The 20,321-nt window shown below is 39.7% G+C and overlaps 1 protein-coding gene across 9 annotated transcripts in view; it reads left to right on the top strand.

Annotated features, from left to right (window-relative positions):
* The window catches only part of LOC131678572 (C2 domain-containing protein 5), a 1,698,126-nt gene that overhangs the window by 392,798 nt on the left and 1,285,007 nt on the right, over positions 1-20,321 (top strand). For all 9 annotated transcript variants that reach the window (XM_058958792.1, XM_058958791.1, XM_058958789.1 and 6 more), the window contains 2 exons: positions 18,844-19,002; positions 19,062-19,230. In XM_058958792.1, coding sequence (XP_058814775.1) covers positions 18,844-19,002; positions 19,062-19,230 — 328 coding nt within the window. The remainder of the gene's footprint in view (positions 1-18,843; positions 19,003-19,061; positions 19,231-20,321) is intronic.

The raw sequence follows: 20,321 nt of genomic DNA, 5'->3' as shown, positions 1-20,321 counted from the left end.
CACGGGAGAAATGACGCGGATTCCTACACCACCAGCACGCGCGAGCGCGTTGAATTTATCGCTTTGCTCGACATCGCTACAGTTAGATTGCATGTGGAAGGTGATCCCTGATCCCCACGGTAGCGATCATTTGCCTATCGTGATTTCAATTGCTAACGGTTCAAGACCATCGGAAACAATCAATGTATCGTATGACCTCACACGGAACATTGATTGGAAGAGTTACGCGACCGCGATATCCGTTAAAATCGAATCCACTCAAGAACTTCCTCCGGAGGAAGAGTACAGGTTTTTGGCTGGCTTGATTCTCGACAGTGCGAATCAAGCTCAGACTAAACCAGTACCCAGCGCGAATACCCATGGACGGTCTCCCACCCTGTGGTGGGATAAAGAGTGCTCAGAGCTGTACGCGAAAAAGTCCACTGCATATAAGGCCTTCCGGGAAGACGGGTTACCCGCTAGCTATCAACAGTACGCGTCGTTAGCAAGGCGAATGAAGAGTCTAATGAAAGCCAAAAAACGCAGTTATTGGCGCCGGTTCGTCGACGGGTTAACGAGAGAAACAGCGATGAGCACTCTTTGGGGTACGGCTCGACGTATGCGTAATCATAATAGTACCAACGAGAACGTGGAATATTCAAACCGTTGGATATTCGCTTTCGCCAAGAAGATCTGTCCGGACTCTGTCCCGGTACAGAAAACGTACCGCGCCGCGTCTTCTCACGATACCGCGAACGAAACACCGTTTTCGATGGTGGAGTTCTCACTTGCTCTCTTATCGTGCAACAATAACGCCCCAGGATTAGACAGAATCAAATTCAACTTGCTGAAGAATCTGCCTGACACTGCAAAAAGGCGCCTGTTGAATTTATTTAACAAGTTTCTTGAGGGTAACATTGTCCCTTATGAATGGAGGCAAGTGAAGGTCATCGCCATCCAAAAACCAGGAAAACCAGCCTCCGACCACAACTCGTATCGGCCGATTGCAATGCTTTCCTGTATTCGGAAGTTGTTCGAGAAAATGATCATGTTTCGCCTCGACAGTTGGGTTGAAGCAAATGGCTTACTGTCAGATACACAATTTGGCTTCCGCAAAGGCAAAGGGACGAACGATTGCCTTGCGTTGCTTTCTACAGAAATCCAAATGGCCTATGCTAACAAAGAGCAGATGGCATCAGTCTTCTTGGATATTAAGGGGGCTTTTGACTCAGTTTCTATCAACATTCTGTCAGAGAAGCTGCACCAGCATGGTCTTTCATCAATTTTAAATAACTTTTTGCTAAATCTGTTGTCTGAAAAGCACATGCATTTTTCGCATGGCGATTTAACAACATCGCGATTTAGCTACATGGGTCTTCACCAGGGCTCATGTCTAAGTCCCCTGCTCTACAATTTTTACGTGAATGACATTGACGATTGTCTTGCCAATTCATGCACGCTAAGGCAACTTGCAGACGACGGGGTGGTCTCTGTTACAGGGCCCAAAGCTGCCGACTTGCAAGGACCATTACAAAATACCTTGGACAATTTGTCTGCTTGGGCTCTTCAGCTGGGTATTGAGTTCTCCACGGAGAAAACTGAGTTGGTTGTTTTTTCTAGGAAGCGTGAGCCGGCGCAACTCCAGCTTTTATTAATGGGTGCAACGATCAACCAGGTTTTAACATTTAAATATCTCGGGGTCTGGTTCGACTCTAAAGGTACCTGGGGATGTCACATTAGGTATCTGAAACAGAAATGCCAACAAAGGATCAATTTTCTCCGAACAATAACTGGAACATGGTGGGGTGCTCACCCAGGAGACCTGATCAGGTTGTACCAAACAACGATATTGTCGGTGATGGAGTACGGGTGTTTCTGTTTCCGCTCCGCTGCGAACATACACTTCATCAAACTGGAGAGAATCCAGTATCGTTGCTTGCGCATTGCCTTGGGTTGCATGCACTCGACCCATACGATGAGTCTCGAAGTGCTGGCGGGCGTTCTTCCGCTAAAAAATCGATTTTGGGAACTCTCATATCGATTGCTCATCCGATGCGACATTCTGAACCCGTTGGTAATTGAAAACTTCGAGAGGCTCGTCGAGCTTAATTCTCAAACCCGTTTTATGTCCTTGTACTTCGACTACATGGCACAGAGCATCAATCCTTCTTCGTACAATCCCAACCGTGTCCGTTTCCTAGATACTTCTGATTCTACTGTATTCTTCGACACATCCATGAAGGAAGAGATTCGTGAAATCCCGGACCATATACGCCCTCAAGTGATCCCCAATATATTTTATAATAAATTCCGAGAATCTATCACCGCTTCATTCAAGCTCAATGATCCCGCTTCAGTTTACGTCGCAGAGTTAGCTGCAATTCAGTACACCCTTGGGATCATCGACACTCTGCCCACAGATCACTACTTCATCGTTTCGGACAGCCTCAGCTCTATCGAGGCTCTTCGTGCGGTGAAGCCTAAAAAGCAATTACCGTATTTTCTGGGGAAGATACAGGAGTCCTTGTGTACGTTATCTGAAAAATCTTATCAGATTACCTTTGTTTGGGTCCCCTCTCATTGTTCTATCCCGGGCAATGAAAAGGCCGACTCATTAGCAAAGGTGGGCGCATTGAATGGTGACATATACGAAAGACCAATCTGCTTCAACGAATTTTTTAGTATTTGTCGTCAGAGGACGCTCAACAGTTGGCAAACCTCGTGGAGCAATGGGGAACTTGGACGATGGCTACATTCGATTATCCCAAAGGTATCAACGAAGCCTTGGTTCGGGGGGATGGATGTGGGTCGGGATTTTATTCGTGTAATGTCCCGACTTATGTCCAATCACTACACCATGGATGCGCATTTGCGGCGTATTGGGCTTGCGGAGAGTAGTCTGTGCGCTTGTGACGAGGGCTATCACGACATCGAACACGTTGTCTGGGTGTGCGCCGGGTATTGTGACGCTAGGTCTCAGTTAAAGGAATCCCTTCGGGCCCGAGGTAGACCACCCAATGTACCAGTCCGAGATATGCTGGCAACTCGTGATTTCCCCTATATGTCCCTTATTTATACCTTCATAAAAACGATAAATATCCCAATTTAGCCCCTCTCTTTTATTTCTCGTTTTTAGAGTTTCCTCCTGCCTTGTGGAACCGATCAGCTCCAGAGTGCCACTATGTAACCGCCATCGCCCTTACCACTACGCCTGCATAGAAGGAAACTGAAGCGAGAGCGACTCGAGGTCCGATGACTTTTGAAAGATTCCCTGCGGGTCCGAAGAAACCATCCGCCAATCCGGTACTCGACGACTAACTATACTGAGGCGCAAATTTGATACGCTGATTCCCCTCCCCCCCGCCGTTCGAGCGAAAGTTGCAAGTTTTGCTCTTCTTTCCCTGTCTCTCCCCTGTTCTTGATACAACTGCTGCTACACTGATGCGGAAATAAGCCACCCTTTGAATATCTTGACCAAGCATAAGTTTTAGTTAAAAAATTCAAATTAGTATTCTGTATTCCTAGTTTTAAGATAGCTATAATTTTTACTCTTTATTGAAACTCTTGTCCTCCATCTTGTAAATAGAATTGAATCCCTAGTTTTAAGATTTCTGTGAAATTTCTCATAAATATTTGTTCCCCCTTTTGTGTACTAAACTATATTGTTAGTTTTAAGATAACCGTAAAATATTTCGTAAAATACTATTACTCCCCCTCTTGTATATCAAAGTGAATCCCTTGTTTTAAATTTTTTCATAAAAAAATCTTTTGGCCCTCTTTTGTATATTGAATCTTATTTCTAGTCTTAAGATAGCTGTAAACTTTCTTTTCCTTTGTAAAAAAATATTTCAACATTGTAACCTCCTAGTTTTAAGATATCCAAAATGTAAAAACAAAAGCATTTGGCACCGCCAAGCTAACGCATTTGTGCCTATCAAATAAACGAAATGAATAAAAAAAAAAATGCTTTCCTATCTCCTTTTACTTTGCACTAATACAAATTTTCCACTACAGTGATTGCGACGCTGAAAATGAGAATCAAAACCACTTAACTAGGTTGGTTTTAGCCGAATTTTCGTATCACTCGCATAACTAAGAGGGAGCTACATCGCTAGACTAGACAAAAAACACTTCACATGTTATCATTCGCGACGGTTTCACCTAAAATCGACTTTATTCTGAGAACGTAAGCAAAAGCATGTCCACTATCGCTCAACTCACGCACACGACTGCCTTGAGAAAGACTGTTGCTGTTGAAAAACTCTAGGTAAACCAGGAGCTATCAAGATTTGTGACCGATTCGAACGAAGGTTCAAGCCGGTATGATATACTGAACATTGAATTATATAGAGCTAGCAAAATACTCTCGACCTTGTGAGTAACGCTGCTATAGAAACAGTGTCCCAGTAAGTGATTTGAATCGCAAGGTATGATGTAACATAAAATGTGAGATTTTTACGAGCTCTATGTTGCTCAGTGGGAGAATTCTAAACAAATCTGTTTTCCTTAGGAAAGTCTCTGACTTTATAGTTCACTTTGCCGAAGACTCAATCCCGCCAAGTGTGTCCGGTCATGAGATATGGCCAACACAAAATGTATAAGAAAATCCTAGGTGCTCTAACGCCACCCAGTGGTAGAATTCTGAACTAAACGGTACTGCAAAGAAAAGCCCTTGACTTTATGATCTACTATGTCAAAGACTCCATCCCGCCCACTATTACCGATCGTGAGATATGGCCCAACATGAAATAACTAACTTTTTTATGTGTCCTAACACCACATAGTGGACATTCGTTTACGAGCGTTCTATCGAGACGCAAGTGTAAGACAAAGAATAGTGCTAATCCGCGTTCAAGGTTATCTTGCGCATTCTCTGTCTCTCGAGGTTTTGGAGTTTTTTCTTCTTTTGTGCTTGTGTTAACCGTTAGGCTGCATTCCCCAGCCTTTTGTTCGCATAGTGAGGATTGAACAATAGCCAGCTATATAAGCTGGACTGGGGCGTCGTGGGAAACAAATTTACAGATAAATAAAATCTACCTCTTTTGACACATTTACGGTTTATTCCCGTCTGCGCGGGTGCTAACCCCGTGCGTCGACGGTGTCGATGGCTCCCTCCCCGGACGGCCAAATGGAGGTCGAATCGACTCCCAAGGCTCTCCCCCGACCCAAACAATATCCAGAGCTCTCGACCGGTCCCTTTGTGGTCTTCTTTCGGCCCAAAACAAAATTGCTGAATCTATTACAGATTTCAAAAGACCTGACTGAACGGTTCTCGGCTGTGACCGAAATAAGAAAGGTCCGCTCAGACAGGGTCAGGATCGTGTTGGCTAATTCAAAGCAGGCAAACGATGTTGCTTGCTGCGAGCACTTTACGAAGGACTACTATGTGTATATTCCAGCTGTAAAAGTACAGTCTGTAGGCGTAATCACCGATGAGAGTTTGACATGCGAGGATCTGCTGGAGTACGGGGTTGGCCGTCTTAAAGACCGCTTACTTCAGCCAGTGAAAATACTTGAGTGCAAGCGTTTGCACTCAGTGGTAGTTGCGGGGGATGGTTCAAAAACGTACCCCCAATCACACTCTTATCGTATGACCTTCGCTGGTACCCCTTTGCCAAATTACGTCCCCTTGCACAAGGTTCGTCTGTCTGTGCGTCTATTTGTACCGCGGGTCATGAATTGCACAAGGTGTAAACAATTGGATCACACAGCCACCCATTGTAGCCAGTTTACGCCGCAGAATAAGCTGCTATTCAGTATACCCTTGGGGTTATTGACACACTACTCGCAGACCATTACTTCAATGTTTCGGATACCCTCAGTTCCATTGACGCTATTCGCTCGATGAAACATGGAATACACTCCTCGTATTTTTTGGGGAAAACACAGGAGCTACTGAGTGCTTTATCTGACAAATCTTTCCAAATTTCCTTGGTGTGGGTCCCTTCTCATTTCTCCATTCCGGTACTCCGGTACGGTACCACTCGGCTCAGCTCAAAAAATTAGGTAAATGTCTATTATCGAGAAAGAATGGAATTGGTTAGCGATAGTGTCTGATTGGTTTGAAGTAGTTAATTCTACCGACTAAACAACCTCCTGTATCTTGCCATCCTCATCCATCCGGCGCCACCGTTAAACCGTATAAACATTGTTCCTAAAATCGTCAATTAAGTACCATGAATTCTGTAATATTCACGTTTTTACGCTACGAAAACAAAACTATGAACAAAAATCATGTATTTTATGATTATGTTTAATTTCGCTTTAGTGACGCCCTCATAACGCGGAAATAGTGTAAATATTTGCTTTTGTTTTGTGAAATTCAGTCACGGTTTCCTTGTCACCAAATCGATTATCTGTACGTGAACTAGTTCACAACTTTATGATCATTAAACTCAATCGACTCATGATGTTATTCATAGATTTAGGCACATTTGTTCGCAAAATCAAAACATTGTGGATATTTTCTCGTGATCTATTTCACGAAACTCGGAATTTTATTCATGAATCTATTCAATCTTCGTGAACTAATTCGTGATGCCTAATATATTAGTCAAGACTTACCATTCGTGTTCCTGAAACAGTTCACAATATCATGAAATATTACTCAGATATTCGAGAACTCTTTCATGATTCCTGGTATAATAGTCACGACTGACCATGCGTACCCGTGAAATAAATCACAAAATTATAAAATGTTATTCATGTCGTGAACTAGTTCATTTTATCTAGTATAATAGTCACAAGTTACCATTCGTGCTTGTGAAATAGTACACAAATCCATCAAATATTATGTAATCGTAAACAGGTTCATTATTCCTAATTAAGTTCTACAAGATGACGACACGAATGAACTCATGATGAATGAAGTTCATGTTTGACAATTCTCGGTGGTTTGTTTACTTTGTCAGTTGCGTGAGTGCGAGTGCAACGGGTGCTCATCTGTCACATTCGAACTCACGTAACTTCCATGTAAACAAACCACCGAGAATTGTCAAACGAAGTTCGTCCGGCTCATTTTGTTGGGTTATGTCGGTTGGTGTAAAACCTAGTATATTGCTCACGATCCAATATCCGTGCTCGTGAAATGGTTCCCAAGTTCATTACATATTACTCATGTATTCGTGAACTGGTTCATGATTTCTAGTATAATGAAATTTTTACGTGAACTAATTTCACAAAATTTGGAGTATTAGTCGTGAAATCATCTTGTTCCGTGCACTTTTCATGGAAGATCCAGCTGCTAGCGACCATGAATAGATACAAGTTGCAGATACAAAAAAATATTAGGACCTCGAACATCGTTATTCATTTGATACTAGGGTTGTGGTACCGGTAATACCGGTACCGAAAATCCCGGGAATACCGACCTATTTTTGGTACCGTAATACCGGTACTGAACAAAAGCCAGTTCCGGTATTTTCGGTACTATACAATTTTTTATGACAAATATGTTAACTCTGCAGGGAGATCTGTTTCAAAATATCGGTCTGCAAGTTAACCCATTCATGCCCATGTTGTTTGTGGACAACAACGTTTTCAAACAGCTATAACTTTTGATTGAAACAAGATTGGTTCACAAAAGAAGTAAGGCTAATAAATGTGACTATTGCCTTTCATCTGAGTATTAACAGTTACAAGGATCACTTCTAGAACTGAAGTTATTGCAATTAGTCTGATTGGATTCCGATGGAGCAGTGCTGCCAGGGACAGTTTACGGTGATGACGGAAAATGAATTTTTCATATATGTTTGTTATGTTGCAATATTATTGAAAACTGATAAAACTTATAAATTTAGACTGTCTTTGGCAACGTTTTCCACGCAAGTGAACTATTGTAAATATTCTAGGAGAATGCTAATGAGCATTAGAAGGTATAAATTGAGCAGCTTCTAACACTGCGAGGGAAGCACCTTTCTTTATGAAAATAGGCTTTTCGTGTATTTTGACCCCACCGTTTTTAAGAAAAAAAAATAGTTTTGAAACCCTACCTGCACTAGAAAAAAGTTGGGCATGAAAGGGTTAACGTTTAATTATATTAATTTGCCTTCTAGATAAATTGTTGAGATAACACCTTTGTGTGGGAATGAGGTGGGGCCATCATCATAATAATTCTAGAAGTTAAAGTTTTAATGTAGAATACATTTAAGCTTTCAATATAGGGGTCCCGTTTCAAAATATCGGCTGCGGCGCCGCGTCAGATTTTGAACGTTAATAACTTTTATCATACTTAACAGAATGATTTGATTTTTAGGCCAATTTGTTGAAAATATGTTCCTCTATGCTGTATTAAAATTTGAAGTATGTATAACATGCACTAATAACAAAACGTTGTGTTTTGAAAAATCTTTCGAAAACGACTCGGAAAAGTGAAAATTTTCAGCCCATCCCGCACAGAGCCGTCACTATGGTGGACCAACCGAACAATAAAATAATGAAAAGTTTATATATAGGTCCACTACATGTTTGTTCCTATGATTATTCGCATTGGGTTGCTTGACGAGAGCAGTTGGTGGGGGAAAGACGGCATATTCCTTTGGTTAGGCCATTAGAAGCCGGACGGAAAGGAAAGGCTCATGCACGGCACGAGAACGAGCGAGAAAGCGATAGTAGTGCATATTAGCGCGATTATATAAATATATGTTGGTCGGTTTTTCTCATCATTCGTATTCGTTCAAGCACTAGCAAGCAGCCAGTCCAGAGTCCACCGAAGGAAAGCAGTTGGCGATGACGACGGTCGGAAAAGTGCCCCAGCTACTGGTGACTCATCGCAACCCGATCAGGAACTGTCGCCCTGCAAGAATTTCGCCCCAACTAAAGGGCAACAGAGCAACTAACCTGTAGGCTATCGTTCCAGCGTCTTTATCAGATTTTATCAGATTTTTGACCCGATTTTATCAGCTTCATATGAAAATTGATAGTTGGTAGTTTAATGGGCTCTATCAGACGAACCAAGTTGAATTCGAGTAAATCCTTTCTTAGGCATATATTGCTTATCTTAGAGATCCGAAAAATGCAAAAATAATTTTTTTTTTAATTTTACGCTGTCAGACCCCCTTAAGGAGAACTTAAAGTAAATAATCAGAAAAGGTTGCAAGGCTATACCTAAGGAACAAGGAAGAATATTTTAAGAGCTTCGGTTTATTAAAAGGACAGAAAAATATATGTTTCGATTTTATCAATGTCCCTGTTTTATCAGCTTAAAATTCGCCAAGGGGCTGAAAAAAAACCGGTCTTTACTATATATCTGTGACAGAAAAAAAATGTTTCATTTTGCTGCATTGCCCAGCATCTTTCAAAAGAGGCTTAATCACCTCGGTGGCACGGCTGTCATCTACATACATTTGTCTTGAAGCCAAAAATTTTGGTTCTACTAGCTGTCAAGAAATGCGTTTAAGCTATGTTCATATCTATTTTTGTACGACATCGTCTCTGTGCGTAATAAATATTTACTAAACGATTAATTATTTTATCCGTCATTATACTAACTGAATATTGTTTAACTTCATATAAATGTTTAAAATGATGGTTGGTAATAAAATCGCAGAGCAACAATATTTGAAGAGACAGTGAATTATTTTATTTTTACCATTTTTTTGTTAACCATTTTTGTTAACGACCTATTGAGTTAATTTGTCAACAGTTTTTTCGGCATTTAATTAGCAAGGGACTGGAAGGTGAAGTATATTTTTCAATATTTAGAGCCATAGTACTCAAGGGAGAGCAAGGTGTTGAAAGGAGAAAGTTTAGAAAAGCGTGGAAGGATCATATATGCAAGCTTAGAGCTCACCGGCGACTTAACCCTTTGTCTGCTGCCGTAGTGGTCAGGGTCTTTTGGCATTAGAAATGCGAATCACCTGAGTCTACGGCATGTCCGAACAAGCGTAAAGTAACTTGTTACTTCATGCTGTCGGAACCGAATTATTTTATTGATAAGTTTCGTGTTTAAAATTTATTGACTTTTCACGTAGCTTAACAACTTGTTGAAAAACAACTACTGCATGCAAATTTCTTCCCTCTGATTTAACCAACGATTCGATTTTTGCACAAATAACAGGGATAAAACATCTCAAGTGACAGATAGTAAACAAATCTTTCTGGGGGTTTGAAATCGATTCCGATCGACCGACTTTTCACAATTCTCAGCAAACATACGCAATTTCATTACAACAGTGGACTGCTGTTGTAACTACTGTCAAATGTCACTATTGGCATAAGCTTACTTTTTCATTAGATCGTGTTCTATCAACAGCGTTATTAGTATTTCTGAAATTGGCGATTTAATTTTTTTCAAAAAATGTCTCGTTTGTGGTTGTGGTATTTTAAATATTTTCGGGCCACTATCATGTGTGACTAGTTGCACGATCATTACATTTCCTCTATGAACCATCCTCGACAAGATCGCATGAATCAAATAATAACTCCTTGGGGACATTCGCATACACTCAGTTTCCTAATCTTTACTTATCTTGAAGATGCTAGGTTAGATTGCTTATGCGAAAAAGCTTTTCTGATGTTAGATAACATTGTAGTGTCAATATCCTATGTAGAATTTCATGTCTAATTGAAATATTGGAATAAAATCCCATATCCTATTTGTAATGTTGTTAAAAATCTCTGTGCCCCTGTTAAACTAAAGCCGGGGACATAAAATACTCCTTCATGTTCAATTACAAAAATAATTCAGCTGATTAAGGTCAACTATTTTCCTCGACCTATCAGAAAATTATAGTAGGTGGATCAAAACAAATCGTTAATCACACTAATACAGCTACAGTTTGGAAAATACTCTATACCCCTGAAGATTCTTATCACACCGCAACGTTAGAGTAGGCTTATCACATACTGCTTCTTCAATCGATATTTTTACTCGTTTTTTATTACACCTAAATTTTTAGCTCAGTCTTTGTGTCGAAACAAATGCAATTTATTCGAATAACATTGAAAACCTTTTAATAGATTTTCATATTTCTGAATGCATGTGCGCCATACGTAGGAACAGTATGAATGTAGCTTAATAATTTGTTGACAACAACGCCACCACAACACAAACGGAGGTTTCAGGAAACTATCACCGTGCCACTGGGGTGGTCTTAATTGCGTTCAAATTTTATCTACTCTTCTCTATATCTCCATGCTCCTAAAATATCATTGGTGCGCATAAAACGGTGGAATCTGGAATTATGTTTTTACGCTTAAAGGTGGGACTTTGTTAGCATTCAGGTTCTTCTGAGTACACTGTTAAAATAAGGCAATCCATTTTTTTTACAAATAAAAATGTTTTTTGAACAAAGCTTCTTAACCAATAGGCCCTGTGCGAATCTAGAAGCTTTGATAAAAATTTAATATCTTTCTCTGGCGATTTTAGATCACGATGTAGTTTTCAACAAATTTGTACACAATGAAATTGTCCATCAGATTCTCACTTTTCTTATTTGAATGTCTAAAGTACTACCTAGGGGCAAAAATGTGAACCAGCTTCATTGAAAAACTTAAGTTTTCAAACAAAAAAACATCAAAATAAAAAGTTGTTATTTTAATTTAACTTTCAAATGAAAGGGAAAAGCGCATCCTATCACATGCTGAAGTTTTAGCGATGCCGATTTTTTTTTGAATAAAATTGTTCTACCAAACACACCGTGAGTGTTGCCACAATTGCATGTCGCTATTACAATTTGAATTATTTTATTGAACCTCTCTAGTATTGATAAAATATAGAACGTGCAAAGTACACTAGTCGCATGCTTTTATTCGAACTATTTGGCAGCCTCCGTTGATTAACTGCATAAATCGATTTGTTTGTGCAGCTCCTTTCTAGTAGCAAACTAAATAGCCTTTATCAGCGCTAACAAATAACACAAAAGAATTTAAATTTGGGAAAATCTTTTCCTTCCTTCTTTTCAAATCTGCAACATTCTTTGAAAATATTGTTGGAATGTTGTTATTGAAAAACTGAACATGCAAGTTTGCTAGCACTGGCCACTAGATTGAAGGCGATGGAAAGACAGAATATTCGTTTTGGTTATACTAGTATTGGTAGCCGAACGGAAAGGGAAGGCACAGGAATGGCACGAAAACGAGCGAGAGAGCGATAGTAGTGCTTTCTCGTGTTTTCATATATGAATATTGGTTGGTCGGTTTTTCTCATCATTCGTATTCGTTCAAGCACTAGCAAGCAGCCAGTCCAGAGTCCACCGAAGGAAAGCAGTTGGCGATGACGACGGTCGGAAAAAGTGCCCCAGCTACTGGTGACTCATCGCAACCCGATCAGGAACTGTCGCCCTGCAAGAATTTCGCCCCAACTAAAAGGCAACAGAGCAACTAATCTGTAGGCTATCGTTCCAGCGTCTGGGTCGTGAGATTGTGCAGGACTGCAAAGTCGAGCTACGTTTACAAAGCTCAGTCGTAATGATGCCCCGAGAAGCCAACGATGCTGACTTGGTCGGTTTGTTCGAGAATGCAAAATAGTGCGCCAAGCGCATAACTTTCAGGCCAAATAGATTAAACTGGCTCACCGTGTCCGCGGGGAGTGCGTCTGAATTATGCTCCCGCAATAAAACAATAAAAGGTTCTATACAGAACCAATTAATTGTGTTCTAATAAGAGTTAAACTGAAATTTACATTTTATGGTGCATAACAAATAATTTTTAGAAAGCTATATAAGAAATACGATGTGTGGAAAGAAAGAAAGAGAATTTAAATTATCCTCTCTCGCTCGTTTTCGTGCACTGCTTTTCCATTCCTTTCTGCTGCTAATACCATCATAACTAAAACGAATGTGGGTGTTCCCCCACCATCCCATGGCCAGTATCAGCGCTAACAAATAAGTCAAAAGAATTTAAATTTGCGAAAATCTTTTCCTTCCTTCGTTTCAAATCTGCAACATTCTTTGAAAATATTGTTGGAATGTTGTTATTGAAAAACTGAACATGCAAGTTTGCTAGCACTGGCCACTAGATTGAAGGTGATGGAAAGACGGAATATTCGGTTTGGTTATGCTAGTATTGGTAGCCGAACGGAAAGGGAAGGCACAGGAATGGCACGAAAACGAGCGAGAGAGCGATAGTAGTGCTTTCTCGTGTTTTCATATATGAATATTGGTCGGTCGGTTTTTCTCATCATTCGTATTCGTTCAAGCACTAGCAAGCAGCCAGTCCAGAGTCCACCGGAGGAAAGCAGTTGGCAATGATGACGGTCCGCAAAAGTGCCCCAGCTACTGGTGGCCCATCGCAACCAACTACCGATCAGGAACTGTCGCCATGCCAGTATTTCGCCCCAACTAAAGGGCAACGGAGCAACTAATCCGCTGGCTAACATTCCAGCGTCTGATTAGTAAGGTTGTGTATTACTTCAAAGTCGAGCTACGCTTACAAAACTCAGCCGTATTGAAGCCAGTGATGCCTACTTGGTCGGTTTGTTTGAAGATACAAAATAGTGCGCCAAGTACGTAACTTTATCGCAAAAGAAATCAAATTGGCTCACAGTGTCCGCTGGGAGTGGGCGTAAATTACAATAAAAGCAACGGTTCTTTTCAGGACCAATCAATTGTGTTCTAGTGAGAGTTAAACTGAAACTTTCATTTTAAAATGTGTAACAAATTTTCAACAAGCAACATAATACGTTGTGTGGAAAGAAGTAGCTTTCACACGGAACAACAATTTAAATTATCCTCTCGCTCGTTTCGTGCACTGCTTTTCCATTCCTTTCTACTGTTATTATCAGTATTATCAAAACGAATGTGCGTGTTCCCTCACCATCCCTCTAGTGATCAGTGTTGCTTCAATTGCCTGTGTTTAAGAGAAACGTTGAAGTCGCATGCTTCTATTCGAGCTTTTTGGCAGCCTCCGTGAATTAACTGCATTAAATGATTTTTTGTGCAGCTCCGTGCTAGTAGCAAACAAAATGGCCCTACCAGTGTCTGATTCGTGAGATTGTGCAGGATTTCAAAGTCGAGCTAAGCTTATTAAGAAGCCAGTCTTGTCGTTTTGTTCGAGGTTACAAAACAGTTCGCCAGGCACGTAACTATCATGCCAAATATATCCAACGATCCAGCGCATCACCATCAACACCAACGCTGATACCAAAGGTTCTTTTCAGAACCACCATTATTACCATAGAGAGTTATTTGAAAATTTCCCATTCAAACGGATTCTGTTGAATATTATTAGATTTAAATTAACGTCTCGAATTGAAATCACGACGCTCCGGTTATGTCACAGACATTACCCACCCATCTTTTTTTATTGTGACCACGACTAACGGTTTAATATAGACACCCCATTTCAATATTTCGGAAGGAACAGAAGGTCGAGTTTGGAAAGTTTGTAACTTTCATTGTACTTAACCAAATTACACAATGTTCGCACTAATGATTTAGAAATATGACCAGGTATCTTCTATTAGATTTGTAAGTATGTATAATTTACATGAATAAAGAAAAAATGATTTTCAGGAATCAATTATTATCTGTTCTGCCATTGGCCAGTACTATGCGACTTCCTCATGCTAACAATTTATTTCATCGTTAGCCATCTCCCTCACCAAGGCCAACAACGCCAACAAAAACGGTCCTTTTCAGGACTACCATCATTTTTGTAAAGAATAATTTGAAATATTCCTCGCCCAAATCACCTTTTGTCCGAAAATTCCAATGAGTATCAACATATTTGAAGAACGTGTTCCTTATGTATTCTACATCTCTCCGGTTATGTCGCAGACATTACTCATCCATCTTTTATTAGCGACATTCTGATTGGTTTCCATTATTCACTGGGTGGCGCGTAATAAGACTATGGTCTAAGTCATGTCTGTATTTGGTTTGCTCTTAAACCTTTATAAAAAAATGAACGAACGAAAAATAAAAGAACGAACAGCAATTTAGTAGCTAACAGTTTTGGACTTGGTGAACTGCTTCAAATGGGGCGATTTGTAATTATTGGTGATCGGAAAATTCAGCAAAACTCCATAGTTTACAGCAAAGCAAGGAGCCTTGATATGCATTAGAGAATAGTAGGCAAACGACTTGAAGGTCGGAACCAATTTTCAGAAAAGCAAGAGAGGAAATGCGATTAACCTGCTCGGATTTACTGCCATTCTCGCCTTGATTTACTGTTGTTAATAGGGTTTCATACACTCAAAAAAAGTAAACGTTATGCCTATTGATTTTACACATAGATTTTTACAATTAACGGAGGGATATAGACGCTATTTGCTGGCACATAAACCTAATGTGTGTAATTACAAGAAATATTAATCTTACATTCCCATTTCATAACTATTAGGCAACCCCATTCTATAACAATATGCACATATAACTTATGTGTGTACATACATAGTTTATACAGTTGAAACATAGAAGGTATGTGTGCGCGTGATAACAATAGCATTTCTTCTTAATATGAATTCCAAGCGGTTTGAAGCAAATAGAATTAACGTTTGGATTTTTTTTCAGTGTACATTTACCATCTGTTCAAATCGACGAAAGGCGCACCACTTAGCAGTTATTGATTTCAAAGTGGCCTAGATTTCGAAATAAAATAAGGTGCCCTATATGAAAAATATCTTCTGTGGAATAAGTCTTGCCATTCCGAAGCAATTAAAATCAATAATTATGTTTTTTTGATCAGCTCAAATCAATCATCTGAGAATAAGATCATCAGTTTGAGCATTCAATTTCAGTTTGTAGCTCTTTTCGAATTTTTTTAAAAAATATTCGAGTACCGGTACTTTACCGGTACTACCGGTACTGAGGGCTTCAGTACCGTAGTACCGGTTCTCGCCAAAAGGGTCGGTACTGCGAACCCTATTTGATACCGTGCAGTGTGATGTCTGGATAGAAAACTAAAACTGCGCTGAGCGCCACAAATTGTGTTCGTGATATATAGTTTACAGAACAAGATACCTCGAACCAGTCACACTTTTATGATCCAATTCACCTTATCACGTTACAACGAGTAAAAAACCGTTAGTAACCAAAAAATAACAGATCGCGACAAGGCGAAAAGAAATTACGAATACCACGGTGAAACTGCTGATATCATGTCACATTACTCCACGTGTCAAATTTGAAAGTAAGCTCTAGAATAAAATATCACGATAAGATAAACAGAAATTACAAAAATCGTGACTAAGGTCCTGAAATTATAATCATAAATCACACAACTCGTGACAAAAATAGCAAAAATTGTCACTAAGATCCTGAAATCATGAACATAAACAAAAATGAATCCCTACTCGTGACTAAAATATTACGACAACATGAACAGAAATTATGAAAACCATGACAAAGTTCCTGCAGTCATGGACATAAATCACATTACTCGTTAATGAAATATTCAAAATCGTGACTAGTATCCTGAAATTATGAGCATGAATCACTTTACTCATGACTGAAATCTCACGATAACGTGAATAGAAATTACGAAAATCGCGACAAAGACCATGAAATCATGAACATAGATCCCGCTACCATAGCATAAAAATCGGATAGTAAACTCATGAATAAAATAGCATGGTAACGTCATACGAAATCACGAAAATCGGGAATTAGCTCCGGAAATCATCAAAATCACTTCACTGTCGGATGTGTATTCCCAAATTATGAACAAGACTCATAACAACATCTGAACATGCCCAGCGAACAACAGTAACCCAACCAAACATTTTAATATAACGCCATGTATATAGTCGAGACGATCTAGTTTTGTGGAAACACAAATTGTTTCATGGATACTAGGTTTATTACTCATAATTTCAGGAACTTGGTCACGGTTTTCGTAAATCGTTCAGTTCACGAAATAGCGATCATTTTTTCATGGATTTATGATCGGTTTTTTTTCCTTGTAGGCACTACTTCAGTGGGGATTGTACTCATGCTCTTTTTATTTTGTATTAATCGTTCATGTTTTTTCCATTGATGCTTTTTCTTGTTTGCTGTCCAACCTTCTCGGTATATCTGACCTGCTCAGATCTGCTACAAATGTCGTCATCTGTTGAGACATGAGCCGATCCAGAGATGTCGACCATAATGATTTACATCTCTTTACACCCACCTTCGCAGGGTTTCTTATCATTCTTGGCGTTAGTCATTCCTATATATTTGCTAGCTGCTGCTGAGAATTTTTCGGCGGCTGTATTCCTCCCGATACCGATGACCATTTTGCGCGCCATTTAGCTGTCACTCACTCCGATGGAGAGATCATCGGCAGTAAATAATAGTAACGATATCTTGATTTTCTCTGACACCATGCTTTTTCCTTAGATCACTTTGCTAGTCCGCTGACCGACCTTTGCTGTGAAGCTAATCTACTCACAACTAGTGCTAATATCGAAACATGTCGAAACATGAACCGATCCAGAGATGCCGACCAACATAACGTACACCCCTTACCAGCCACCTTAGCGAGGTTTCTTCCTTGGTTTTTGCAACGACTTGTTTCTAGAGTGAGCGAACTCGAATGACACGGCTCGCTGTATAATTTCATCCCTGAACAGTATGTTTATAATATTTTGAAAGTAATTCAAAACCCCCATGAGAGGGGTTTGAACCCCTAAAACCCTCCTCTTGCGCACGGGCCTGTTTCTGCTTAAAATGTCAAACCATATTTCTTTTTTAGGACTTTCGTTTTTTAGGACTTAATACTTTAACACGCCGGAGACATGCAGCGCAAGCTATCTTCGTGTCAAAGATTCTGCTGGCTGAATAGGATGATCCGGAGCAACTAGCGCAAATCCACCTCTACGCGCCTACCCGTTCTCTTCGCCCTCGAGCCCTGCTGCATTCTGAAATGCGCAGCACCAACTACGCTACCAATAGTCCAATTTTAGCAATGAGTCGTCGCTTCAACGAGTTTGCTGAAATTTTTGACTTCGTCATGAACTCTTCACAGTTTCGTCGTCGTGTATTGTCACTATTTTAATTATGTTTAGTTTACCTTAGTTTAGTATAGTTCATTAAGACAAATTGTCAGTTGGACTTTTTTTATACAAATACAAATATTTCTATAAAAACTAAATGACTCCCCTAATCTTACAAAAATTAAATTACCCGCTTGTGAATAAGATAAAATAGCTATAAAATCTCCATAGTTTCATTAAAAAAAAATTGTATGGAAACCCCTAGTGTAAAATAATTTAAAATGTAAAACAAAACAAAATTGGCACCTTTAAGCCAACGCAAAGTGCCTTATCAAATAATCGAATTGTATAAAAAAACCACCTAGCGGCCTAACTATGAACTAACCTCTTTACCGGAAAACCCTTAATATTCTGGTCCAGTTTACCGAAGATACCATTCTTCCAAATGGTCAGCATTTCGTGTTATTATAAATTGAAATTCCTGTAGTCGAATATAATACCAACCTCATAAAAATCATGCATTCATCAACAGCAGCTTTTTTCATTTTCGACAGAGCCACCTCAACTACACCACATGATACCCTCAATTTTGCGTGCTTATAACTTCATCTGGTTTTATCTGATTGACTTCCGGTCCTCACGATTCGATTTTTTTTACAAGAGGATTCTTATTTTTTTTTCTAACGAGGAACATTCATCGATGGCAGTGCCACTTAGAGCTGAAAATATCAAACCGATGCGTTTCTCCATACATTTTCCCATACAAACTTTGAGCCGTTTGCAAAACCACTTCCAGTATACCAAATAAACTGAAATTTTTAGCGAAGCTTATTGGTCACCCAAACTATCATTTTCAGGTGCAAGGTTTTTATTTCGAGATTTAAGGCATTTTGGGCCAGACTAGTGGGGGGTACCTATTATATGTTCGACTGATTTGATTACCTATCGTCATCGTTGTTATTAGATATTTAGTCACAAACGTATAATGCTTCACATATTTCTTTTAGGGAGCTCTTTGACGTCGAACGACAGATGCATCGCTGTATGCACGAGAGTGCAACCGACAAATTTTTTGATAAAATCTCTAAATCATGATGCAATAGACTTACTGGAGTATCCATTTCTTACTATAACTAAAGTGCCACCTGGGTTCGTGCTACATATAGGTATTAACTTATTTACCAGTATATATACTATCTTATTATAAAAGAACCCCATTCTGCAGGTGCAACAGTATCAGCACGATCGGTTAAATTGTTAGCCCGTGTTCCGAATCCGGACGATCCAGAAACGCGTGATATGTGGTGGAACGAGTTGCGTATGGAAATTCGTTCTCACGCTCGGGCAATAGGTTGTAACATGGTTCTTGGATACATGGAATCCACTACTATATCGTAAGTATGATATATCTTACTATCGTGAGGGAAGGTGATATATAATTTTAATAAAAACTGCAAGGTGTACACAGTACGATAGTTGATGTAAAACTGTCTATTCAATTCTTTATCTCTGAAAGCTGAACCAGCCAGCTGTTCAGACAGGGTTGTAGTACTGGGTGGTCACCACAGTTCTTCCCCCTTTAGTCCAAATTATTGTACATCGATAATGGCGAAACTTCACTGCCATATATATAATTTAATTCACGGAAAAACTTAACTACCGTTACGATTCAGAAAACGACAAAACTTTACTGCCGCAAAACTAATGTTTTCTTTTTTTATTGAAGTAAACGAAATCAGGATCTTCTAGACGACGCTTCGTCCTATTCGAACGACGCAAACAAATAGGTTCACGGCTTAAACTCGCTGATGGATTCGTACACTGTAGCGCAGACGTGCCTTCCTGGGGGTCCACTACCCTGTTGCCAGGCGGTAAACTATTTCTCTCCGAATCACCATCGTCCGAATCACAAACCATTGGTTGATCGTTAGGTGAACCTCTATAAATGAATGAATCTGCTGCGAATCCATAAAAATCGCTAGCTTCGTCGTCAATGTCCTCTTGCTGATCATCCTCCTCCCTTCTTTTTCGTGTTGGGCTGCTCGCAAAAATTAAAGCTCGGCCCTTCTTGCGAGTGCCAAATAATTTAAGCTGATTGCGGTGCGCCAGGTACACCCGACCTCCAACGGAAACCTGAAATGTATTTAGAGAAATACGTCTTAAAAATTTAGCTTCAAGCCATCGTCTAATATCGGTTGTTCTAAAAATTTTATAATAAATTAAATCCCCTGGGCGCAAAGAGTCAATCCAGTCCCGGGTTCGATGTTGTACTTTGGTGTCATCGTTATGTACAGGCATATTCACAACTTTCTGCTTCGTCATATTATTCCTAAAACTATTTCTAGGGTGGATTAAATCCAACAACGTCTTAGGCTTAAAACTAAACAGCCTATTGGACGGAAACGAACCATCTTCCAAACATGTGTTCCTGTAACTAAACAAAAAGTACGAAACTAAGTCTTCCGTACTCGATCCTGCCATTTCC

This window comes from Topomyia yanbarensis, chromosome 2 (genome assembly GCF_030247195.1).
Source record: "Topomyia yanbarensis strain Yona2022 chromosome 2, ASM3024719v1, whole genome shotgun sequence".
In the NCBI taxonomy this organism is placed as follows: Eukaryota; Metazoa; Arthropoda; class Insecta; order Diptera; family Culicidae; genus Topomyia; species Topomyia yanbarensis.
This window is presented reverse-complemented; position numbering and strand designations above follow the sequence as displayed.